The following is a 26,428-nucleotide window of genomic DNA, read 5'->3' as shown; positions in this document are numbered from 1 at the left end:
TGGCTGTGCAGCCTGCCCTTCCTCAGAGCCACCCCCGGGGACCCGTGGGGTACACGGGTGGGTGCGTACACAGACGGGTGGGTAAAGCTGCAGGTATACGGTGGATGGATGCACGAGTGGGTGCTAGTGGCACACGGGTAGGTTACACGGGTGGGTGCACTGCCAGGACCACTGCAGAGTTGTCAGGCTATCTGTGGCGCTCTGCGGGTGCCGCTACTCCCGCTACCTAGACGGGTCCAGCTTCACCTCCGAATGCCCCGCGTTACCCTCACAGACATCCTGCTGCCACCGCTGTCCGGGCAGCGCCATCCGCACCCTCCACAGCACCGGCCGGCGCTCGGCGGGTCCTTATCCTCGGCAGCCCTTCCCGTGCCCGGGAAGGCTGCGGGCCGAGCGCGGGGTGCTGCCGGCGGGCCCGGCGCTGTTACCGCGGTGATGCCGGGCAGCCCCAGCCCCGGCCCCTGCCCCGCAAACATGGCAGCGGCGGCAGGTGAGTAGCGGCGGGAGGCGGCGGCGCCCTGCGCTGCCCGGCCCGGCCCGGCCCGGCCCGGCCCTCCCCGATCCTCCCCGGCCCGCCCCGGGAGCCATCCGTCCCCGGCTCCATCCGCAGGCCGGTGGGCGAGGCGGTGGCGGGGGGCGGGCTCCCGGCGGCTCCAGGCAGCTCCTCCCTTGCTCCCTCCCTCCCTCGCTCCCTCCCTGCCTGCCGGCCGGGAGCCCCCGGCGGGGTGACAACCCTGCCGAGCGCAGCCGCCCCGGCCGGGGCTGCGGAGCAGCGCCCGCTCCCGCTTCGGCCCGCTCGCTGCCGGGACGCAGCGGGGCCGCCCCCGCGCCCGCCATGTGGAAGCTCAACAAGAGCAGCAAAGTTCTGCTGGACGACTCGCCCGAGGAGGAGGAGACGCGTCCCCGCGGGCCGCCGCCCGCCGCCGCCTTCGCGGCCCCTCAGGTAGGAGCGCGGAGCCCGGTTCGGAGGGGTCGTGGGGCTCGGCCCCGCTCCCGCTGCCCCGCTCTCCGGCGGCATGAGTAATCACTTTTCCCACCCTGATGTGCCGGCAGGCTGGCCCTGTTCTGATCTGTGAGTGTTCGAGCGGATCGTGCGACTGTCACCCGGTTTTTTGGGGTGCTGACTGGCCTACCCAGCCCTGTTTCCTTCCCGCAGCCGGCCTCGGCGTTCCTGGGACTTGCTGTCCTTCATTCCAGTGGCTTCACACCGCACGGTACTCTCTCCCAACCCTAGGCAGAAGCACTGCAACCCATCTGTTAAGCGCAATACATTAAACAGGGATGTTTAAGAACGTTACTTTATTTGTGCGTTTGTGTAGAGCACCGATGTTTTGCTTTTTTTCTATGGTTTCAGTAATGGTAGTTCACGATCTTTAAATAGCTGCAGTATTGTCTGAAAGCTTTTGTTTTTATGTGTTAACTTAAATACCAACGGTGACTTTCTCAGCAAATATAACCCGAAAGGAGGGGTATCAGTTGAGTATCAGGGAAAATAACTAACAAAATGTTTGTTGACTTGCTTTCAAAAACTTGGTAACAATTAGGTATCTATCCATCCAGCTCAGAAGCCTGTTAGTCTGCCCAGCGCAGCTTCGTCTATCATCTTCTGTTGCCACAGAGTTACTTTGATACTGAATGAGAGGTTGTGAAGTAAGCAGTTGCCCCGGGTTGCAAAGTAGTGAGGTTTCTTTCCAAAAGACTGTACTAAAGCCTTCCCAGCTTTCTACCCCATGTTTTTCTTGCCTGTCATGCTGAAAGAGCTGGAGTGTGTCTGGATAAATTATTCTCACCTTGAGTTTCTGGTTGACAGGTGCTGTGGGTTGTCAGCATGTGTGGCAACTGCTGAAAAGCAGCCCCTCCCAGTCACAGCAGTTACTCTCTCCATCTTCCAGTAGCCACAACCACCAGTTTAGCCTTGCCTTGCCCTTACCCCTGCACAGTGAACAGTAGAGCCATAGGCCTTGCTACGTCTTTGGCAACAGCTGTGAGGAGTCATATGGATGACAAGGATCTCCTCCTTCAGAAGAAGAATGGACAGTCATTTTGGAGATCCCCTTCAGAAGAGGAAGGAGAACTGTAGGCTTTGAGATGACCTGAAGTATCTCCTCCAACCTCTCGTACAACATCTAACCTCTGCCTCCTACAGTTCCTATCCTCAGGTGCTTGTAAGCTTCTGCAGTTTCTGTTAAGCTATTGGTTTATACTGTCATAGCCCTCGTGGACTTGCTCACCTGCAGAAACCCTCCTTGAACACCAAAGGTTACTGAAAGCTTCCAGTAAATCCCACTGACTCTTCACTGCTCCTCTTCTCTACCACTAATGGTCCAAGCCCCCTTTGAGGCTCCTGACCATAGCCTCCCAGTCAGGAGAGGATTCTTCAGGCTTCTGTCCAGACAGTTCTCCCAGCTCTCTACTTTAGCAACAGAGGCTGGAGTTTGTTTATTTTGTTTTTTCTAGTCCAATTGTCTTTTACTGTCCTGGGCCTCTGTTCCATTAGTTGAAGTCTCAAGATATAATGGTGATGACAATGATTTCTTGTGCAAAAGGCTTGTATTTTTATGAATTTTAAGAAAACTCTTTTTCAACTCCCAGTGGAACGGGGATGCTGATTTTAGTGTTGGGGGTGGCAGGAGAAAAATAAATCATTCTAAGTCACTAAATAAAATATTCTTGAACATAAAGGATTTAGTAAGGTTAGCACAACTGTAGTGTAGCTTGGCACAGGGGCTGGAGTGAAGATTGTAAACTATTAGTTATTTTGCCAGTTTAAATCAAAATATTTTGAAAGGAATGCAGCACCCTGCCCAAAATATTTAGCAGTAGTCATTTTAGAGTTTATGTACACTTTAAGGAAGAGCAGACTATGTAGAAAGCTCTGAGCACTTGATTGACATTGTCATGATCAGGGCAGCTTTTAGGTGAGCCATAGGTACAATGTATTTAAACCATGGCTGGGACAGGTGTCAAGGGAACAAAAAGCACTTGTTCAGCTTGTTCTAGCTGACCTGGTCCATGTTCCTTGCTTTTAGTATTTGAAATTTTGATTTCTGTTTTGATTTTTGTTTTCTTCTCCCAGTAATATGATTGTAAGGGAGTGAAATCCAGTAATGTGTAGAGGGATTTGGTAATGATCTGTACACTCTGGTGCTGCATCCTGACCTGCATCAGCCAACCCCCTGGCTCTGGAGGACGGCAGCACCATGCGAGCTTGGAGGAGTTATGGGGGCAGTTCTTGTGGTAGCTTAGCTGTGCATGAAGATGCCTCAGTATATGTGTAAGTTGTTACGGTACAGCCTGCTGTGAATGAAGGATTACTTCGTCAAGATGAGAAGAATCCAGGACTTCCCTAATATTTTATCATTAGAGCCAAAATCCAGGTAATTAGTGTGAGTGCTTTTCAGTCAATTAAGAAGCCCAGCTTTAGATCTCATGCAGAAGTTGACTGTTAGATTTAATTTCCTTTTCTGATACATCATTTGGTAAAAGAGAGGATGAACCAGTCACAATATTTTGACTTGGATTTATGGTATGTTGTTTTCCCAACAACCATCTTTTGTCTTTATTTTCATTTTTAATAAGCAAGAGGGAAGAAAATCCTTAAGCTTCTACCATTCATGCTATAAATAAGGCTTAAACTTTTTGCTTCAAAGGAAAGAAATTGGTAGTCACGTCTATGTCATTAAAGCAAACCACGTTGAAAGTATTCCAGTATAATGAAATGTTGGTGCTGTATATTGTTTCTTCAAAGCTGAGAAAGAGTGAAAGAGTTCTCACTGTGCAACCTAATAATTAGGACATTGCAGCAGCAGACAGCAACAAAGAATTAGTCTACTATAAGTTAAAAAAAAAAAAAGCTCAACACAAAAAACTCCTTTGTTACTCTAGAGCAATTTTAATCATCCTATTTAGATATGGAAGCCTGATCTGGGCTTAAGTAGACATTTGAATTTGTAGACATTCATAGTTCTTAAATAGCAAAGCCTAGTTTGATCTTAAAAAAAGTTTTGACAGTTCTGGTTTTGTGTTATACAGAATGGTTTGATTTTGTTCCAGGGGAGAACAAAAACAAATTTTAGAAAATGAAAATTGCAGGGGAGGGAACTGTCAGCCTCTGGCCACTCTTTAGTAAGTTTCTGCATACATTCAAGTACTTTGAATTGTTAACACTTTTTAAAAATAGTAAGGTGTTTCCTGAGATAAGAAAGTCAAGTAAATTTTGAAACAGTACTTGTGTAAATAAATGTGTGGATTATTATGAGGGTTTTTTAGATCAGACAGTTTTAGACTGTATCTTAGAAGTTAATTTTAATGTATGCTTTGAAGCATAAGTATTTTTAATTTATGCAGTGAAGGTGCTTTATTGACTTAAATTATAATTAATGCGTGAAGTTAACTTGACATGCATAAATAGTACACACATATGAGATAAAATTAATATGCTTTTTGTGTATCTCTCTGAAAATATGCTAGAAATGTACAGTGGTGCATGCCAAACTTGCATTCAGTTTGGAATATAGTCATTATGTTTCAAACTGGAGTTGTGTTTTTAGAAAGGGAAAACTGCTGGGTTTTGATTTCTGGAAGGCATTGTTTTGGCAGTTGTACTAAGTTCTTCTTGATGCCATCCTACCATCTAATCAGTTCTCAGAGATGTCAATGCTGTGTCAATATCACTTGGAACTCTGATCTATAATGGCACTCCACATTAAAATACATCTATATATTAGGGGGGGGAATGAGTGTCAGGCTGACCTATATTATCTAATGAAACTCTGTCTTTCATGTAAAAATATTTCAGAACTCTAGCCTTGATCTATTCTCCCCAGTTGTATTTTTTGTTATGTTCAAAGAGAATGTGTGCAAAAACATGCTTTATGCTGAGTTTTGTTTAGACTTGCTTAGGATGTTTGAAAGTTGGCTATACAGAATTTTAGTTATCTTTTTAAATGAAGATATTTAAGTGTCTGGTACAATTTGACTACTGGCTTTCATGGTGGAATGAGTTGAACTCAGACAAGCCCTGCAGAAATGGATGGGAACTGAGCAGCATTTATGTTTTACTAATACATTGAATAAGGGTATTTTTTAATTAAAAATATGAAGTAGAAAATGTTAATCCAGCTAATGCCTGTCCTTCGCTTTCTAGCCATTTCTGTGTGTCTCAGGCTTTGTCTTCGGTATTCCAGTAATCTCATCATACCTTCTCCTCTGCTAGCCTATTTTTTTCCTCTTCATTGGAGTTTTCTTGTGACATTTCAGTGGCATTTTCCTGGGTAAAATCCATCACCTATATTCCGTCATCATTCTTAAACATTAGATTGTGTTACTGTCAGCAAAGACTTCCCTGAGCCTTCCTTGGCCTGCCTTTATTTCTTTTCCTCCTTCTTGTCACATACAATCTTTCAGCAGCTGCTTGAGTGAGTCCTCTTTCTTTCTCACGGTCTTTCTGGAGCTCTACAGAGCTGACAGTGTCTTTTGGGGCTTTAGGCTTTCTAAGTTTTAAATACTTTTCATTTTTGAGGTGCTTTACTTCTCAATTTATACTGTGACTTTTTTACACAGGTGACTGAGATCAGATCTGTTTCTCACTTCTTATCCCCTCTCTGTTGGCTTATTCTGACTCTTTAAAAGTCCACAAAGCATGTATTGTCTGATTGGTCTCCTATGACAGACACCATCAGTATATATTTTTTTCTTTCAGCCAAGCCTGTGACCTGAGAATTTGTGTCCTAGACTTTATTGTTTTTTCCTCCATGAATTCCAGGTCAAGTCTGCTTTCTCTCTCTCTTTTTTTTTTTTTTCTTCTCCCTTGCTGTCTAGACAGCTGAAATTCTTCTGCAGACCCTCTCTTCCCATACTGATGGTGATTACTTCCTCTGCAGATTCTAATACCTATGCTGTGGTTTCCCATCCCCTAGTTCCTGCAAATTCCATTGCTGATATTAAAGTTGTTGCTTATGGCATAAAGTTTAAATCCTCCTCATCCTTCAGATTCCATTTCTTCAAGCTCACCTCCCTTTGTTTCAGAAAATTTGCATTTAAATCTCTGTCCTTGCTTTCAAGGTTTTTCTAGTACATCCCCTTCCTCTCCCCCATTTGTCACTTTTATCACTTGTATCTTTCCTCCAGCCAGTTCTGCTTTACTGGGTCTAATTGCCTGGGTTTGCCAGCAGCAGGCGTGTTTGCCCTCCTCCCCTCCAGCCTAACACAGAATTATCCACTCCCGCCCATCCACAAACACACCATCATCTTCCCCCCTACAGCTTTGCTTGAGATCTGCTTTCCCTAAGTTATCTGTTGCACCTTCTTGGGGTTTTGTGACGTTTCTGGAGCCATACTCTCCTTCCTCTGCTGGACTTCCTACCATCAATATACAAAGTAAAATGTAATGGGTTTTGAGAACAAATGAATAATTTTAATTTGTTACTGTTAAAGTAGGTTTATTATGTTTTCCTCACTTTTATAGAAACCGTTTGCCAGATTATGTGAGGACATCCATAATGCAAGTAGAGTTACTAGAAGTTGCTGAACACTTTACTGGGTAGATTTTCTTTCAGCTTTGTCATCATCAAAGGTGCATTTCCAACAAGTTTGGCTGCTGGTTCACTGTGAGGAGCTCCAGGAAAATGTCTGTGTGATCACTGCAGGTGTGATAAAAGCCACGTATCAAAAGGAAGCTGTATGTGTGTTGCTGAATACTGCAGCAAAAAATGATGCATTCATCCCGTTTTGCAGAAACTGTACTAGAAAAATATGGCCATTAGTCATCCAAGACCTTTATTGGAGACATGTAGTTTAATGGCAAATTCCATGGCTGAATAAGACTTGTATGTGTGCTGCTGGATAAGGAAAGAGCAAAGAAGAATTTATGCTATGGCTAAGTTATTAAAAATAATTGATGGATTTTCAACTAGAAATTTTATCAAAATTGAAAACTTCACTGGAATAGTTGAATTGTTACAAAAATTGAATTAAAATGGATTATCAGACCTTATTTGTTTCAACTTTGTCACTGATTTTTTTTATCTTAATAAACCTGTTTCCATTTAATGAAGCATATTTGAAAAATTATCAATTAGGTAAAACTGAATTCTTAATGATATATCTTTAATATTCTTCCAAAAATATTTCAGAAAAGCAAAGTCTGAGTAAGATGTATTATAACTACAGAGATGCACAGTCATGTGAACACTTAATAGTGTAATCTTGTGTATTGATGTAAAAACAGAGAGCATAGGAATCTGGTGTTCCAATGTTTCTCTTTGTAATGCCAATACAATTCAGAACTACAGAAGTATTCTTGTGTAAATACTTACATGCTGAAATTAATCTTCTCTGGTACACTTGGCCATTTATATCAATTGACAGTAAAAATATGGAAATAATTTGGATATTCTGTTTTAAAATGTAAAGGAATGTGAAATGAAATGTTAAAATAACTGAAGTGATTGAATGAAACTGAGTCTGAAAATGCTAAGCAAGTTTTTAACAGTTGTAGACGCTAAAGAAAAGAGCATCATCTTTATTATTAATATTGAATAAATTAAAATTATTTTAAAGATAAAAACCAGTTTCCATATGTTTTCATCTCTCAGCTGATCTGGTGAACAGTAGGCAGTTATGAGAGACTGGAGTCTAGAAGATGGAAGCATTTTTAATTATATTGGATGGGTTTTCTCCTGTATCTTTTTCTCCTGTATCTGAGGTAGTCACCCAGACCTTTTAAAGTTAGTGGAGTGAAATAGGTTCTTTTAGAAATTATCTGATGAATTACATTTTAAAAGTATTTTTCCAAATTAGTGTTGTCTATGAAATATATGCCAAAATTAAAGTGTATCTTCAACACACTTATATTTTACGTTTTCTTTATCAACAAAAGTATTTTCAGTTTTGCTGAAGACTGGCAGAGGAAACTTGCAGCATAGGAGTCACTGTCACTATTTAGATAGTTTATTGTCATAATAAAGATGTTTTTTCTAAGTGTAGGGGGCAATCTAGTGTGGAAGAGTATTGTTCATAGAAGAGAAAAAAATGAATTTTAAATACCAAATTACTCTTCAGCAAGACTTTAGAAATGCCTAGGTTAATACTTTCCATTGGTGACATTAAAAGGAAATTTTCAATTTGCACCACCTGCCCAGATGGCTGGTTTGATTCAGTCATTGCTTTAGGGACATACGAATGGAAGATTGAGATCTAGGAGTAGATGAAATATGGACTGATCTCATTATCTTGATCTCAGTCTAGGCTATCTCTGCCAGAAGGGAGCCGACACAATTCACAGTTCAGCACTGGAGTTTTTCTGCTGAACACATAGCCTCATGTCCAAGAAGAAAGCCATGTGTGACTGAGTAATGCAGCCTTTATTTGTTAAAATTGAAAGCCTTGTTTTTCCTTAAAGGCATGTTCAGTTTTGTGTGGGTGTTCAGGTACAGTTCAGCTTTGTTTTTCAGCTGTGTTAAAGTAGTAGAGTTATTTCAGTGCCCATTTACATTTGATTACTGTTGCATCAATTTACTGACTCACAAAGCATATATCCATGCATTGAATTTTTCCAGGTGCGTATTACAGGTGCAGCAAAAAAAAAAAAAAGAGGCCAAATGCCACTGTTCTTCTACTGATAACTTTCTTCTTACTCAATGTTTGAGTGTATTTTCTGTTGGTTTTGATTCAGTTCTAGACTTAGATAAGCAGAGTGACTTTTGCATTAATAATCAGCTTTAGTCTTGTTTATTTCATTTTGCATTATTTTAAGATCCTTCTCAAACCCAAGGAAATATTTTCTTTTGTTAGCAGTATTTTAAGATGGTGATCTGTCTGTCTGATCTCCTCTTCCCAATCTGTGTTGTTTGTGGTCAGGCTATGTATATGTAGTTGTTCTACTGTTTGGTTTGTAATCAGTGTTTTGGGAATCTTTCCAACTTCAGAGGCTGACTTTCAGGTTTGTGATTTCCTGAGTGATTTTTAATTTTTTTAATTTTTTTTACCTTCCCCTCTCTGATCACTAAATTATTTAGTAAGGTTTTGGAGTACTGGAAAGTGTTAAATTCTTCCCTGGAGTGTGTCTCTTCAGGTGCTGTTAGTTTTGGGAATTTTTTTCCACTTAAATGATACATTTGTGGTGCATAATCTAATTTGCATGCTCAGGCATGACAACCTGGACTTTATATTACTCTCAGTCCTTGATGAGATGTGATGATAGGTGAAGGGGATGCAATAAGTCAGTAGAAGGGTGAGAATTGGTTCCAAAAGGACCTACTCTTTTAACAATAGCTTGTTTACTCTTATGTTTGAACAGCTAATTTGTGTGTCTGTGTGTGTGTGTGTGATAGGAAGCTCCCACAACTGGGTAGAGAAAATCAATAATATACCATTTTACTTACTAGAGCACAAGAAGGGCATGCAGGACAAAATGATGCTATTATTTCCCTTAACTCTTTGATGTTCAGCATTCTTCATCTTGGCCTGAATTATGAAAGTGAATGATCTAAAGAGACTAATTAATTACTTTACCACAAAGGAAGTTGAGGGAAGCAGATTACAATTTTGATCTCTGTACAAAAAGGTTTGTGTGCTAGTTGAATTAGTCCCTTGAGTACCGTATGGTTTGCAGTATGTCCAACAAAAGGGCACTTGTTTCCTTATGAAAACACACTGTGCATACCAACCTTCCCCTGCCAGAACTGGAGGGCTATTCAAGTTGCTGCTCAGCATTTCCCACTAGCGTTAGCATTTTCACCTAGAAATATCTAAATACTGTAATGTGGCGCAGGTTTTTCTGTTAAATTTCTTTTAAATAAGTAAAACTGTGAATTGTCATAACTGTAAACTGACCAGACTAAAACATACCAAAATAATTTATAAGTGTTCAGCATCACTATGTGTTATACAGTTATGATAAAAGGTGAAGATGAGCTTTTTTTTGCACATAGCTGTGCAGTAGATTGTCCTCTAAAGAAAACTAACAAACTAAATCATAGGCTCCCTTATGTCAGAATGGTAACAAAAGTAGGGAATATGTATCAGGAGAAGGATGTACTAATGTGTATCACTTAAAAATACCAATTATTCTGTGGGTAACTAGGGAAGATGGGTTGTAGTGATCTCTCATCTTTCCTCCTGGGTTCTTCACAGTGGTGGCACAGGTCCCTTCCCTCCCTCTGCTCTTTCCCTCTGTATTTTTTTTTTTTTTTTTTAATGCCAAGCCCATCCCTCCTGCAGGGTGCACAGGTCCCTCCTTCCCCTCCCATATGGGCCATGGCTGGCTCTGAACCTCTGTACTTGCTCCTCGCACTCTGTTCTTGCTGTGTGGCATTAGTCTGCTTCTCCCTACTTTCCCTAAGGATTGATTTTCCACAAAATATTTTCAAATCTAGTCTGTTGAAATGTTGGAGACAGCTGACTTCAAACCTACAGGCTATTTTCAAGTAATGCTTGGGATGTATGGATGGACATCACAAGCACTCTGCCATTAACCAAGTCTCCTTTTTCTTCAGCAGTGTATTTAAAAAGATACTATGAATACTTGATCAGTCGTCTGCCCCAAGAAATGTATTTTAGCGATTGAATTCTCACAATATTTTTTTTCTCTAGGGTTTAATGCATTTCAGTCTTTGTATTTCATCTCTTTAAACTTTGTGTTGTCCACTTACCATCAGTCTGGGTTGAATGGGTACAGTTGCTGCAAACGTGTCTTATTCCTTAGGAGGTACCAGTCTGTATAACCATGAGTAGTAGCACTGTATTAATACAGCAACACAGTCTCCGTTGTCCCTTTTTAAAAGAAGCAAATAAATAGCCCTTCTTGTCTACTATTTATTGTTAATTGCATCTTTTGTTGACAATGGTATTCACATTTTATTATGCTAGCTCCCTAGCCCTATAAGGTGCTCTTTGCATCTCGTGGTTTTCACTTTGAAAATGCCTTGCACTCTCACTTCCTTGTGCTTAGCCTTGCTAGAGGCTGTATGCCTTCACACTCCATCTTTTCTCTTCTAGAACATGTCTCTATGCACTTTCATCTTTTTATTTTCCTTCCTAAGATACTTGGAGAGCTGGAAGAATTAAAATGAGAGGTGTTATTTCTTTGGAAGGTACTAACAGTGCCTTGTTTGTTCTGGAGGTAGTATTGTTGGTTCTTGAAACCGATAGTTCTGCCAGCTCTGGATGTCTGAGAATTTCTCCTCTTACCATATTTCCCCTTAGAGCTTTCCTAGTTCTTGTTGATTTTGTTTTTTTGTTCTTGGGAAAAATTTGGATAAAACAGGTGATGTATTCTCTAGCTCGTACCCTGTGTCCTAGCAGAGACTCCATCATGTTAAGTTTAGGACTTTGCAACCTCATCCAAAAGTTTGAGAGCTGAGAGTGTCGAGGGGAAAAAGAGGGAGAGTTCTGAATAGTATGTGTAAGCTGTTTCTGTTTAAAACATTACCAATGTTTCTCTTAGAAGTAGAGAAATAAAAAAATCCAAAAGGGGTGGAAGTAGATGAATTTAATTTGGGAGAACTACACAAGTCTTAATGTTTTCATTTCTTGGTATCCCATCTACAATCCTCTTGTGTTAGACAGCTAACTGAATTCGGAAGTTAAATAACTTGCTGCAATCCACAGGAAGTAATAGTCTCATTTTGAATGATAATACGAGTTCCTGACTTTGTGTTCTACCCCAGCAAGTAAATCTGGCTATCTACAGCTCATTCTATTCCAACATAAAAATACAATTGAAGTATAGAGCAATGGTCTTCATACTCTATTCTAGAAATGCTCTATTCTTGTCCCTTATATAAAGCATTGCCTGTAAATAAGTGGAAACATTAGTATGTAAATAAGTATATATAAAGAAATATTAAAAAGTAAATAATGTGAAAACAATGCATGGGATTTGAAGCTGCTCTGTCAAAATGGAGCTGATACATCTGGGTGCCCACATGACTAGAAATGACACTTTTGTACTGGCTTTCTCACCTCTTTCTGATGCCATTAGCAAAGTGAAGGATGCCTTTGGCAATGCATAGGAGCCAGGATAATGAGTAATTTAGGTGTCCTGGGACATGTGCATGTGGGGTTCTTATCAACTCCTTGGCATTTACTTTAGTTGAAAAGGAAGGAGTTGATAAATTTGATTTTTGTAACAGTAACTGGCTGACTTAATCAAAATATGGACCAGAGTGAATACTGGAGATTTAATGAAACTGCTGCTTCAAAGACACTTTCCACTTTTCTGTTTTAATTATGTTTTTCTCCTGAAACTGGAGTTAAATAGTTTTGGTCATATGTAGCTGTTCTGGTTTTGTACTTGAGAGAATTTGTATTTGGAGTCATATGTTGGGGGAAAAAAAGGTAACATCTTTCTCATTAAAACACCGAGTGAAGAAATTGAAAATTGCAGATTTCCTGAATTTTTTGTCCTCCTTTATTTATCTTTGGCCTCTAAAGTACTTCCAGCAATGATCTTACTTGCCATGTCTTGAAGAGAGCGCTGATAGTAACAGGAGGGCCTGACAAGACTAACATAGCAGTTTAATTCAGTTTAATTAATTGGACAGAAATGCTTCCCTGCTGAATAACCTTCGCATCTTTAGTGCTCTGGTTTTCTTCTGAAATCTACAGTTGTGCATGGATGGGAAAGGAATGTGGACAAAACTCTTTCTTTGAGTTAAGGAAATGTAGAGCTTTTTAATGTGAAGGAGGAAAAAATCCTGGGACATTCCTCTCCCCCCAGCCCATAGACAGTGCATAAACCATCATCTAGTACAGTATTTAGAAACTCAGTGCAGATCCAAAAAATTAAGATACTATCATTAAGGTAAAATCAGACTAATTGTACTAATTTTTTTATGATGTCAGGGTCTTTCTCCCTTTGTGGTATGAGGTTTTTAGTTCTGTAAGGATTTGATTTTTCATCGTTCTAAGTGTAGATTTGTTATTTTAGTAGTGGTGTTCACATAGTTTTGTGTTGAAATCATGTTTTGTCAATTTTCTTTTATAATGTGCCAAATAGAGTAAAAGCATTTCTCAGTAGTCTAAAATGTGTCAGTGCTAATTGTCAAACCAAAACTGACTATGGGCCTTTTTTATCTTTATCCTTCCTTTGAGAATAAAGACCAGTTTCTTCATGATGAAGTTTCATCTTCAATGTCACATCTTGCAACAAAGGTAAATAACCGTTCTTTGAAAATGTAACATTTAATATCATATATATATATATATATTTCAGTCCATGTATGTTAGAAAGTTGCCAGTTTTTCATGGACAGCTGATTAAAGGAATTTATATCGTTCACTGATGCTTTTATAATTACATATGATCCTTGGTCATGGGGTTCTCATTGAAGTAATATTAGTAGTGCAGGATTGGTTGGGAAGCTCCCTTATTTGCTTTTATTAATGGGGAAGGGAAGGTATCCTGATTTTTTTTCGCCTCCCAATGATGGCTATTAAAATGCAAGATGAAAATAAGAAGCAGCAGGAATAACTGAGGTCTAAAGAAGCACTAGTTACTAGCAACTGGCAATAAAAACATGAAAAGTAGGCCACTGGCTCTCTGACCACAAGAGGTTAAGGAATTTTTTTTGTATCTCTTTCAGGAAAGAGAAGTAGGCATGCAAGTTAAATTTTTTTGCCTTGATATATGTCCAAGAATTGTCTTTAATGTTCTTAAAATATGTTAGTAGAAGATGAAAGAAGTGGAAATTATTATGATAAGCTAGAGCTTGTTTTGAAATTCCATAGGTAAAAAGAAAATTATTTTAAAATAGGTTCATTAGTGTAATGGGATACTTTACATTAATATGTATAAAGTGAACATCTGTCACTGTTACTTCTTTTTGTTCTACTTCAGATGCAGCATGATTTTCCTTGAAAATAGAAGTCAGGTTGTACTATACCTTTTTCTACCCTTTTGAAGAAACATACTCTTTTTTATGAAAACATAAATTACCATATATTTTAGACCAGATGATAGACGTTTAGGGATACAATCTTAAAACAAATATATTTTCTATTGAAGCGGTTTTTTTGCCCCTTTCTTAGTCATTCAGGAAGGCTTGCCAAGTGTGTGTTCTGACTTAAAAAAACAGAAATGTCACCAGGTAAACTGCCGAGCAGTTTTTGCAGTGTTTTTGTCTTTTAAAGTAAAACCCTCTTGTCTTAAAAATGTATTCTCAAAAAGCACTTCATCCTTCTCATCTTCTCTTTCTAGAAACAATTCTGTATTTTATTTGGTTGTTCTGTTGTCTTAGAAGCTGTCAGTACAGTGATATTCCAGAAGTTCTAATATTTTAATGTTAATAAAAGGCTGATGAATTGCATGTGTGGCCTTTCCAGTAAACACATGTGAGTAAAATACTCTCCATGTTGAAATACTATGGTGAAGAGCAACAAAGTTCTTGAAGAAGAGGGTAGTGGATGAGTAGTGTGTGTGCTTCTTGGGGAGATAGCCTTCCTGGTCTTTAAAGCCTGACTTTCAAGACAATGTTGATGCCCATTTGCAGAGGAAAGCCTTTGACTTGGGTTTGAAGGTCTAAAAATGGGAGCTAGTCCTAAAGGCTGCAGGTGGAACTTGAAAAGTGGTCTTAGATCCTGCCCTTGCAGGAAGCTGTCTACAGAGTGCTGAGGACAGGCTGATTGCAGTGCTGAATTTTTCTAGTTCTCTTAACCACCACTCTCTTGAAAGGCAGGTATAGGTGTTTAAAAAACTGCCTCATGACATCACAAAGTGAGGACCCATGAATGCTGCAGTGGTTCTCTGCAAAATACAGAAATCTGGATCCTGTGTTCACACTCTGCCTGGACATGTGAATTAGAGTGAGTCCTGTAAGGAGTGACTGAGGGAGCTGGGGGAAAGGAGGAAAAAAAGCTTGGAGAAAAGGAGGCTCAGGAGTGACCTTTACAACTACTTGAAATGGAGGTTGTAGCCAGGCAGTGGTCAGTCTCTTCGCCCAATTAGCCAGCAAGAGGAAATGGCCTCAAACTGCAGGGGAGGTTCAAGTTGGACATCAAGAGGAATTTATTCACTCTTGTGAAGTGTGTTGTTAATGAATGTGTAGTTAAGCATTGAAACGGGCTAGCCAGAGAGGTGGTAGAGTCACCATTCCTGGAGGTGTTCAAGGAACGACTGAGTGTGGCTCTCAGTGCCATGGTCTGGTTAAGCACCTGGTGTTCAGTCACCAAGTTGGGTTCAATCATCTCAGAGGTCTTTTCCAACCTAAATGATTCTATGATTCTGCCTCTGAAAAACTAAGTCTTTGGGGGTCCCACCACCATGCTCAGTTTCTGAATTAAAAGTACAGTAGAAACTTCATCTGCAGTTATTTTTAGGCCAGATTTTGAAAAGATACAAAATTTTGAGAAACAAAATAGATCAAGAACCTTAATGCATGCAAATCCATGGAACCTGATGAGATAGATTTGTTGGTCCTGAGGGAGATCGTGGAGGAAGTGGCTAAGCCACTATCCAGCATACTTGAGAAGTTATGGCAATCTGGTGGAGTTCCCACTGACTGGAAAATTGAAAACATGACCCCCATTTTCAAAAAAGGAAATAAAGAAGAACAGGGAACTGCAGACTGGTCAATCTCATCTCTGCCAGGCAGGGTCATGAAGCCAGTCCCCTTGGAAACTGTACTAAGGCTAATAAAAAAAGAGTCTGTCAACATGGTGACAGCCAACATGGCTTCACTGTGGGCAAATCATGCCTGACAAATTTGATGACCTTCTATGACAGTGTTACAGCATTGGTGAATGAGGGAAAAGCAACTGATGTCACCTGTGTGGACTTGTGCAAAGAATTTGTACTATATCCATGTCTTTAAACTGGAGAGGCGTGGATTTGACAGATGGATCATTCAGTAGATAAGAAATTGGCTGGATGGTCACAAACAAAGAATTAGGGTCAGTGCATTGATGTCCAAGTGGAGGCCGGTAACTGGGAGATCAGGGGTGGGACCAGGCCTGTTTACCATCACTGTTGGGGACATGGACATGGAGAGTGTATCCTCTGCAAGTTTTTGGGTGGCACCAAATTGTGTGATACTGCCAACAAGCTGGAGGGAAGGGATGCCATCCAGAGGGACCTTGACAGGACAGGGGTGGGCCTGTGTGAACCTTAAGAAGCTCAACAAGGCCAAGTGCTAGGTCCTGCAGCTGGGTCGTGCAGTCCCAAGAACAAGTACAGGATGGGTGGAGAATGGATTGAGAACAGCCCTGCTGGGAAGGATTCAAGGGTGTTGGCACACAAGAACCATTGGTCTGCACATCAGAGGCTGGCTGACTTGAGAAAATCCCCACCACCACCAATGCTTTAATATCTATAGACAAATTTGGAGGGGAGTTGGTTTTTAAATTTTGCTTATCTGTCTTGCTTGTTTTGAAGAGGTTTCCTGTCATGTGGGAAGAGTGCTTCTTTAATTAAACCTGATTGGTGTTTTTTTAACTGTTAAACACTTAATTGTAGCTTTATTGCATTGTAAGGTACTTATATGGAAAATTCTATCTCTAGCTTTATATTTTAGCTTCATTTTTTTAGGGGAGGAGTAAGGGAAACTGTGGAAAAACAATTATTTCTTCTTAGTCAATGTCAGGAGGAAAATCTGTTCTTTTTGTTTCTATTTATAAAAAAAAATATTCCAGTGTTTTGTGAAGTGCCTCTACTTAGCTGGAGAATTTTGATTCACCAGTTGTCAGTCCTCTATGAAAATAATTGTGAAGGTCTGCTGAAGCATGGTCCAAATATAAATTTATGGAAATCTCATTTCATACATGCTGAGCAGTGACTTTTTAGGGATTAGCTGCTTAACTACACAATAGTATTGAAAGTGCTGGTTCTCACTGCAGGTGTACAGCAAGAATGCCCTGTAATTGCTCATTTTGCTTGCTAAGACTCTGTCATGTGGCTTGTTCTAGCACGCAGAGAGCGATTTCTGTGCTCCAGAGCCCTGCTGGCCTGGCAGTCAGGGAACAGAAGAGTGTAACAGGAATATATTGAAAGTACCAGCACCCACTCCTAACACAGGCGGGGTAAAGCTCAAACATACTTGAATCTCTTGTTTTGTAAACTACTTGTCTTGTACCTCTAACTCTGTGCCCCAAATCTTGTTATTATTCTTTGACTTGATTGAATTCTGTGCTTTTTTATCTCTCCTATTATAAGATGTTAATCTGTATTAATCTGTATTAATTCATCTGATGCACAAGTTTAGTTTTCAGTTTAGTTTTCAGTTAAATTTACACCATCTTCCTCTTTCGTATATATTCATCTTTATCTGCATACTTCTTTTGGGTGCAATAAACTTTTGAAATTTGCTTTTAGGGCTGAACTACTTTAGTTTATACCCAACTGTTAGTATTCTGGGTTTGTTGCCTTTTACCCTAATATTTCATGAATCTTCTTGCCCTCCAGCAGAGCTCTAATTATCAACTGTTTAACTTTGACAGTAAAATTAACTGACAATTCTTCATAGTGATGCTTTAGTGTTTCCCAGTAGACTATTTGATTGTTCATTTATTAGTTTTTGCCTGTTGACCTATTATGGGAAGATAGTAGTCATGTAAACATCAGTTTCTTATGTGGTGAAAAACAGTGTCCTTAAAGCAGTTTTTGGTAATAATACCTATCAATTTTGTAGGAGAGTTCCAATTTAAGGGGTCCTGACCCATTCTGGGACATTTTGTAAAGTTAACTATCAGTAAACATTTATTCTCTGTTTTATCTAAAGAAAGAAAAATTGCAGTCAACATGTACAATTTGTATACAGTTATTTCACTTGAATCCATACAGGTAACAGGTGAAGTCTTGCTGTGAAGGTTGAGTTTAGAGTGAAGCTTAGTGGTTTGTGGGGAGCCATATTGCATGTACAAAGCTCTGATTATGGAAGAAAGCTGATAGAGGACTTCAGTTTTCTGAGGGTGCTTCAGCTGTTGTAGTAGTTGCTGCTACAGAAAAGGTGCTCTTGTCCCTTAAGTCCACATGCTTTATCTTTAATGAATTGATTCTTAGCACTAACCTAAAAGAATGCAAAAAATGAGGGAGTTAGATTTCTGCTGGCTTAAGTAGCTGAACCAGTTTTCCCTAGCATCAGACAGGTACAAAACCATAGCATAAGGAAGGCAGTATCAGTGACCAGGCAGTGGACTGGGACTGACCCTTTCCTGCAGCAGGATCTGATAAACCAGAGCTGCCACCTTGTGATCCCCTCTCTCTGGGGATCTGTCTGACAGATGGGCACTGATTGTGACGTGCTAGCAGAGGGGAGAGGAGTGAGCAGGAGAAACAGCAGGCAGCTTAACCAGGGATACAGACCACATCCTTTGCATGGTGTTCTAGGAGGGACTGCTTGTACTCCCAGTTTCAGAAGATACACTAATTAAATGGCAGCTTTCTCATGGTGAAAAAAAAAAAGTACTTCAGAACCTAGAAGGACCTAAAGGAAAAGAATCTATGCTCTGGAACTGAGCTCTTAAGATACCAGTTGGAACAGACCATGATGGCTTTTCAATAGTTTGCCAGTTGATGGATTAATATGTATGTTTAATTTCACTCCTTACTGATTCTTTTAGGAGATTGCACAGGGCATTACTGCACATGGTTTCACAACCTAAAGTGGAAGATTCAGAAGAAAGTTTATTAATTGCTGTTCTGATAGGTGTACTCTGTGCTGTCATAGTCAAACTGCTATGAGACCAGTCTGTATTTCTTCTTCAGAGAATACTGAAATGGCATCTTGAGAAGTTTATGCTTTGTTCCTCATTGACATTTTTCAAAAATAGTAGACTGTAGCATCCGATGTGGTTCTCTAATTCTAACATCTGATGTTGCATTTGTAGCCAGTAATAATGCTCTCTTCCTTAATGGTGGTTTCCGTTTGGTTTTTTTTTAAGCTGTCCCATGAGCATTTCGCTGATTTTTTTTTTTAACTGGTTTTGAGTGTACACCTGGTTCTATCAGTCAACTTTGATTTTCAAAGATCACCAACTCCAAGCTCAAGCCCAACCCATCAGGCAGAGAAAGAAGCAAAGGTAGCAAGAGGCATGAATGTGATGTTCCTGAAAAACCTCAAGCATTAAAGGGAGGCATACTAGAGGTGGAAGCAGGATCAAGTGACCTGAGGGGAGTATAGATACACTCTTTGAGAATGCAGGGATGGGGTTAGGAAGGATTAAACCCACACAAAGTGAAATCTGGTTAGCAGCACTCTGGTGTACACCAGCAGCAGAGGGAGTGTGAAGAAGATGGAGCCTGACTCTTCTCAGAGTGCTCAGTGAATGGGCAAGAAACAATGGACACAAACTGATATAGGAGAAATACAATTGAAAAATAAGAACAATGGTTTTCACCATGAGGCTGGTCAAGCCCGGGAACAGGTTTCTAGAGAGATCATGGATTCTCCAGCTGTGCAGATACTTGAAACCTGGCTGTCCATCATCCTTAGTAAGCTGCTGAGGGTGACCCTGCTTTGAGCAGTGGGGTTGGACTAGATGGTCTCCAGAGGTCGTTTCTAGCTGTAAAGGCTGTGTAATTCTGGATGTTGAATTATTTCTTTTTCCAATTACACAGGAAAAAGTAGTTTAAAGATTTGAGAATATAATCAGCTCAGTTACATTTATAAACCTTCTAGAAAATTTTAGGAGTACTATTTTTGTGTAGAGAGTTACATCATAAAAAAATACAGAGCTTCTGCTGGTGGATTGATGCTTTAAGACCATATCAGTACTGTGTTTTCATACTTTGCATAACTTTAATAGTTTTACATAAACAAGTCTCCAGTGTGGTGAGGAGTCAGCTTACTGAAGTGTCATCTTTACTTACTGACCTTCCTTTGCCATGCATTGCAAGGAAGCTAACTGTTCTGGGATATGGGTCTTTCTCCAGCTGCTCTGTAAGATTGTGAGTGATTCCCAGCTGATTTAGATTCTGGCAGTCTGGGACCGTAGCAACAAGAGGTGGTGTTCAGGGAGAACACGGCTGGTGTCTAGGGCCTCTTCCCCTAACATCAAGAATCATTGTTTGAAGTTATTAGAGGGTACGTCCCTTGAAATAGGAAGTATTCATTTATAGATCTCCTGTCTGAATTCATCTAATTCTTCTTATGATGGTTCCCAGCAATTTTGGCCATGCAGCTGCTCCATGTCAAGTGATGATTCCAGGGTATGGTAACTTCAAGATCTTCCAGAGCTGTACCTACCTGTAGCTGTTCCAGCTGCATTTGTCAGTTGGTTAAAAGTGTTTAAAGAACACTGAAAAGAAACATGGAAATGCAGCAAGATGTTCTGGGGAATTTTGTTATTATGTGTCAGCTACATGACAGCAGTAGTCAAAAAAACAAGATTGTTGTCTTAAAAACAGTTCAGTAGTTACAAAAAACTTTCTGGAAGTGTGTATTTATGTATGTATTTGCATGTGTGTATGTATTTAACCTCCTCCTTCACTAAGGTTTAAATTCTGGAGTATGCTACCACTGAGGAGACAGTCAAGGGGGAGCTCTTTGCTCCTGGTCAGTGGAGTGAAAAGATGTTTTGGGAGGTCGGTGCTGGTGCAGGCAGGTGTAGACGAGGAGGCTTAGGTGTGGCAGGCAGAGGTTCTGGTTTTACTATTGCAATTCCAGGTTACTTTCAGCCTAGACTGTTTAATATGTAGTAGGCTTTGTGCAACGAGTTATAGCACATATTGGCAAAATATGGTTTACTTGGACATTGGTGTTCTTATGCAGATTATCCTGAGAGTGTTTCCTTTGGAAACCCCAAATAAGTAAGTAGTGGAAGTGTATCTTTAAATGTTTAGTGTAGATTTCTCCTAAGGACTAGTTGAGAGAAGAATGTATCAGTTGCAATCTGGTTGTTAGTCTTTTATGTACTTACCAAATGCCATGGACATGAAAGTATGGAAGGAATGATACAATGTGTATGTAGGTAGTGATTTATGTACAGGTAGAAAGAGTGCAGAGCTTGTAAAGTTTATCCAAAGATCTGCACATGCTATCTACTTGTCAGCTAATAAAAAAATTCTCATTATTGTTCTTAAAGATGTCTGTGAATCAGAATTGGACAAATGAAATGGAATTTTAAAAAATCTAATGTTAAAAGGATGAAAAGCTTCTGGCTAGGTATAAGTACTTTGTTTGTTTGTAGGATTGCTTGGGTATCCAAACAGTGCAGCAAAGGTTGTGATTGCATTGGCAAAGTATGTATGATGTTCTGTATTAAAGAAGGTGTATGTACAGGTATATCCTTTTTGTTACATTGAATGTGTATAAATGCTTTTCTCTAAGCATTTCATCAATGTTGTTCTTTAAAGGAACATATAATTTCAATTAAGCTTGTTCTATGTCTTAAATTGCTATCTGAAAATTAGTAACTAGGTGGTTCTATTTTTTTATAATCAACAAATTCATTAGGTGGAAAGGACTTGATGGAACATTGTTTTTGAAAGAAGACAAATTATCTATGAATTGCATCATCCATTTTAAAGGGAAAAAGAGTTTTTAAGTGCAGCTTGTAGCTGTGTTTTTGCCTACAGTAGCAAAGGTTCTTTCCCAGAAAAGCCTGGATTCCCTTCTTACTGTGATACATGAAAATGGAGCCCAGCTGGACTCAATGACATCATAAAACCACCAAGGATTTGCATTGTTTTCTCAGCAAGGAAGGGCTCTTGCTGCAGTAACGCAATCAGCTCTTTTCCCAAGCACGGCTGTCCTCAGCAGTGTGTGGAGTCACTCACTGCCAGGGCAGGAGACAGCAATCAGCCCCAGTGCCTGCAGTGGCAGTCCCACCTCTCACTCTGTCCTGGTAAGTCTGTCACTCACACTGATGAACGTTTACTTCTCTGTGCAGGTTCAAGGTGCAAGTTTCCGGGGTTGGAAGGACGTGACGTCCATGTTCAATAAAGATGATGAGCAGCAATTGCTAGCAGGATGCAAGTCTCCAAAATCCAAAGGGTGAGTAAAACCATTGGGTCTATCTGCTATTAAAATACACTCACTGGAACAGAAAATAGCTGAGCAAAGTAACGGAGCTGGACGATGAGAAATAGCAGTACCCAACTGATGGAAGTCAAATTGACACAGGTTTATGGGCACAGCTATATATACATTAAGGTTACAGTGAATAAGCCCTGCTGTATTAGGAAAGGACAGATGATGTTTTTGATGTTTTTAGGTTTGCCAGGAAGAAAAAGGAATTTAACTGCATAGTAATTTTTTTACTATAGAAAAGGCTTGTGGATAAACGGGTCATTCTCATACTTTCACTTTCTTCTTGGGGATTAATTGTAGTTGAGTTTACCAATTCCCTTTTTTACTTGCCTTACTCTCTCTTTTGAAGTCTTATTGCACCTAGAAAGGTTAGGTGGACTAGTTGTATTAGGATCTGCAAGTGTTCCCCTGGCACTGAGCTGTGTTTTGGCACAGTTGTGTGCAGGTACTGTGAGAGCAGCTCCCTGGACAGAACACGCTTCCAGCACTGACCATCTTCCTGTTACAAGTGTCTGTAGGCTTTACCTACATGTGCTACCTCACTGCCTTGTTTGCAAATCAAATATACCACATAGAAGTAGATCTGTTCCTGCCAAATATTAGCTGTGATAAGACTTGCTGTAGCAGGCTTGTTTCCAGTTTACTTTGAAATAAATGTGTTTCAGAATGTAACTGTGTATGTATGTGTGTATATACACACACACACACGTAGGGGGTGTATGACTATAAATAAACAATTTAGGATATAAATCCATATATTTTATTTCCATTGGAGCCTGTTCCATAAAACTTCCCAAAAGTTCCCAGCTACTATCCCTGTGCAATTTTATGGGTGTAATTAAGATGCTAGGTACCTGTAATAATGCTTTGCAATTGATGCTGAATATAAGAATCAAGTAATACAGTGAAGCGAGCAGAAGTATGGTAACAGAGTTACCACCTATGTAGAAAGCTATTTTGGTATTATGATGAGAACTGCCTGTTTTTAAGTTCAAGATACTTTTCTTTAATTATATACAATGATTTTTACTTTGCTTTTAAAGACACGTGCAAATTTTAAGTGTACTGTTAACAAAATACAAGAAAAGTCTTTGGAGTCTGTGGCTGGTTTTAGGAAGATGAAAATTCTGAGGAGTCATAAATTTGAAATCCAGTAAAGGGAAAATGCTTTTTAAAGGTATTGGTTGAGTTGCTTCTGTTTAAATATGTCAGCGCTAAGCTTTTGTTAATGGAACAAAGCTTTCTGTAATACAAATGTGTTAAAGAGATTCAGTGATGGGTTTAGTTGTTGCTAAGGAATTGATACACTACTACAGATAATGTTTTCAATTTGCTTTTTAGCTCATTAATCCCTAAATGTTGTGTCTTTCACCCCTGGTGCTCAACCTTTCATTGTGGCCCATTATTTGATTATATACATAATCCTGCATATAAAGTTATGCATAAACATTTGACATTCTTTAATTTAAATATTTCATGCTGCAGAATTTTTCAGGTTGAATGTTGTTAATGGGATAAGAAAAGTAATAATATGAGTAGCCTTTCAAATGTCTGAGAGAGAAGTTACAGTTACTTTTTGGGTTTGGGAGGGGGATTTTGAGAGTTCATACCAGAAATACAAAACAGCTGTTTTCACATTATTGGATCTTTATGAAAATATTAATAAAAAACCTGTTGTCTTTAAAGTCCGAATACTGTGTACATCAACTATTTTAGGGTATGAGGTTTAACTGGCAAGGTGGTAACAGGTATATGAAACTGGGTAACATAGTGAGTGTTTAATCTGGTGTCAGAAGACTTTCATATTCCTTCTACTATCGTACTCTTAGGTTTTTTTAAGTTTTGTTTGTTTGTTTGTTTGTTTGGTGTGTTTAAAGTCATAAATTGTTCAAATGCATCCTAAAATACTTCATACTCTTCCAGAGGCTGCTCTGTGGAATTAATCCCACAGGAGTAGGGTGGGGATAGTGCTGTGTCAATTCTCTTGTAATAGAAAATGACCATACTTAATCCTCTTCTGATTTATCACTGCAAGATTCCGCTGTGTTTAGGTTTATGTGAGGGTATTTTTCTTGGAGTTGACAGCAATGGATGTGCTGCCACAGGCTGACAATGATTAGTACTCCTTACTGTAAAACATAATTTAATTGAATGTTTATTAATAACTACTACATACATTGTTAAATGAAGGAATTAATCACTACATCATTGTTGTTTTCTAGAACAAACCTAAAATTAAAGGAAGAGATGAAGTCTGAAAAGAAGCCAGGTTTTTGGGACAGTTTGGTGATAAAGCAGAATGTTCCATCAAGGAAACCAGATGAGATTGAGGGATGGGAACCACCACAGATTACCACTGCTGACTCTACCAGTGATGCAGCAACTCCTTTAAGTGACTATACAGCCTGGTCAGGCTGGGAAGATGAAACCAAAGGCTCCACAAAATACACAAACCTGGCCAGCTCAGGAAACAGTTCCAGGTGGAGTATCAAATCAGCTGGAAAGCTGGTTAGTATTAGACGTCAAAGCAAAGGTAACCTTACTGACAACTGGGAAGAACTAGAATGATACTGGCAATGTGAAATACTTTATACGTAAGAAGAGAACAGTTCCATGATTTACTCATATGTTTAAACCAAAATCAAAACTGCTCAATATTGCACCTTTATACAGTACTTTGTTTTAATTGTTACAAGTTTTGCTCACCTGATAGTAAATTTTCTTATTACATTGTTAATAGCTACGTTTTCCACACTGAAAAAAAGCAGAGAATCTATTTTGTGCCTATATTTCACATTCAGACTCTGCAGTATGTCAGATCATTGGTTTTACCAAAAAAAAGTAATTCCTTAGTGAATGTATACACTGGTTGTAAATTTGACTGCCTTATGAAGGAACTTCCCCTAGCTTGAGGTCCTGCTTCTTTTCTGGTATTTGAGGGCCATTCAAAATTTTCATTTTGATTCTGTCCCTTTCTAACTAAGAATACCAATCTGCTGCTTGCAGGGAGAATGCTTGTACTTGGTACTGTTTTCCAAATCTTCAGCCCAGCATATGCTTCAGCTTGTGCATACAAGATGCTTACTGTCACATTGTGCTGTACTCTGTGTGACATGAGGAAATACTAATCTGATGTAATTCCTTCCAGTACAGGATTGTCACCAATAGTCAGGTCAAATGGGGCTTCCAGAGCTGGGGTCTTTCTGTGTTTTGGATATTTTTTTCTCCTGTGGTTTTTTTTTTTTTGTGGGTTTTCTTTTTTAACTTTTGTTTTATTTGGTTGTTTTGTTTTTGAACTTTGTTTGACAAAGCTAAGCGTCTCAGTTTTAAAGATGCATATTATGCCAAAAATAGAAATGATTGAAAATTTGGAAAACAGCACTGAGTAAAGTGTAAAGTGATCTCGGTATTCTGAGGAAATATTGAATCTGGATATTGGAATAAGTTGCTTTTTATGGATGGGCATAGGTTTTAATTTTTTTACAATAGCTGATCCTTGTTCTACAACCAACTTTTTTTGATTTTGACTGTGTTCCTTCCTCCCTTCCTTCCTCCCTGCCTTCCTCCCTGCCTCCCTTCCTTCCTTCCTTCCCACTGCATAAGCAATGATTGAATTATACTCTGACATTTTCAGAGTAACTGAGCCATTGCAAGTATGTGCATGCATGTGATTTCTGAAGCATTTTTGTTGAAAAGTTCCATATTATTAGCTACTGATACTTTGATTTTTTTTTTTTTTTTTGGTAAAAGAAGGTGAAATGTTAAACTTGAGAATTGAAATGTATATATGACTAATAAAAGTGCCTCTTTTTAGCATATTGTCTCTCACTAGTGGTGCAGCTGATGTCAGATCCAAAGTTAGTTTCTGTTTAGTTTATATGACCAACACAAAGACTACTTTAACATTCATGAGTAAAAATCAAACCAAAAGTTTCAAAAGAAATGAACAGTAGGCCTTTTCTCTCCCGTTTGTTAAACTGGTGGAATAGAACTGAAATTTTACTGTCTAGAAATATGGCCAGTGCAGTTGGAAGATGAAGCTAGCATGAAAATCAGCATTTTTACAAGAAAGTATAGACCTTTATATAACAGATGTCTTGTAAACATGTTTTTGCAAGAAGCTTATGCTGATGAAAAGGGATGCATGCAATTGTTTTTCTAAGCTTGTTTCTCTTACTGCCACATTACTCCTCCCTTAGCTCTCTGTTTCTTCTCTCTCCTCCAATTCATGTATAGTTTTCTGGCTTGCAGTTCCTGCATAACTATTTTTTGGAGATTCCTGCTGAGATGTGCCTGGAGGGAAACTGTAGCAAAATGGTTTTATTTGGTTGGGGTTTTTTTACCTAATATTGATAGGATGCTAAAAGACATTTTTCTTGAGTTTACAAGAAAGAACAGTGATGTTTTGTGTACAAAACAGAACCTTGCAACTGGCAAATACACTTGTAAAATTTGCATTAGATA

General features: G+C 39.4%; 1 protein-coding gene across 1 annotated transcript; it reads left to right on the top strand.

Moving 5' to 3' along the window:
• Window positions 1–835: 835 nt before the first annotated feature.
• TDRP (testis development related protein) lies at window positions 836–24,532 on the top strand. Its single transcript, XM_062488529.1, has 4 exons — window positions 836–943; window positions 13,096–13,155; window positions 21,825–21,928; window positions 24,187–24,532. The coding sequence occupies exons 1-4, from the start codon at window positions 836–838 to the stop codon at window positions 24,530–24,532; spliced, it is 618 nt and encodes a 205-aa protein (XP_062344513.1).
• Window positions 24,533–26,428: the final 1,896 nt, after the last annotated feature.

Source organism: Cinclus cinclus, chromosome 3 (genome assembly GCF_963662255.1).
Source record: "Cinclus cinclus chromosome 3, bCinCin1.1, whole genome shotgun sequence".
NCBI classification, from domain to species: Eukaryota; Metazoa; Chordata; class Aves; order Passeriformes; family Cinclidae; genus Cinclus; species Cinclus cinclus.
The sequence above is the reverse complement of the archived record's forward strand: the minus strand, read 5'-3'. Positions and strand labels throughout refer to the sequence as shown.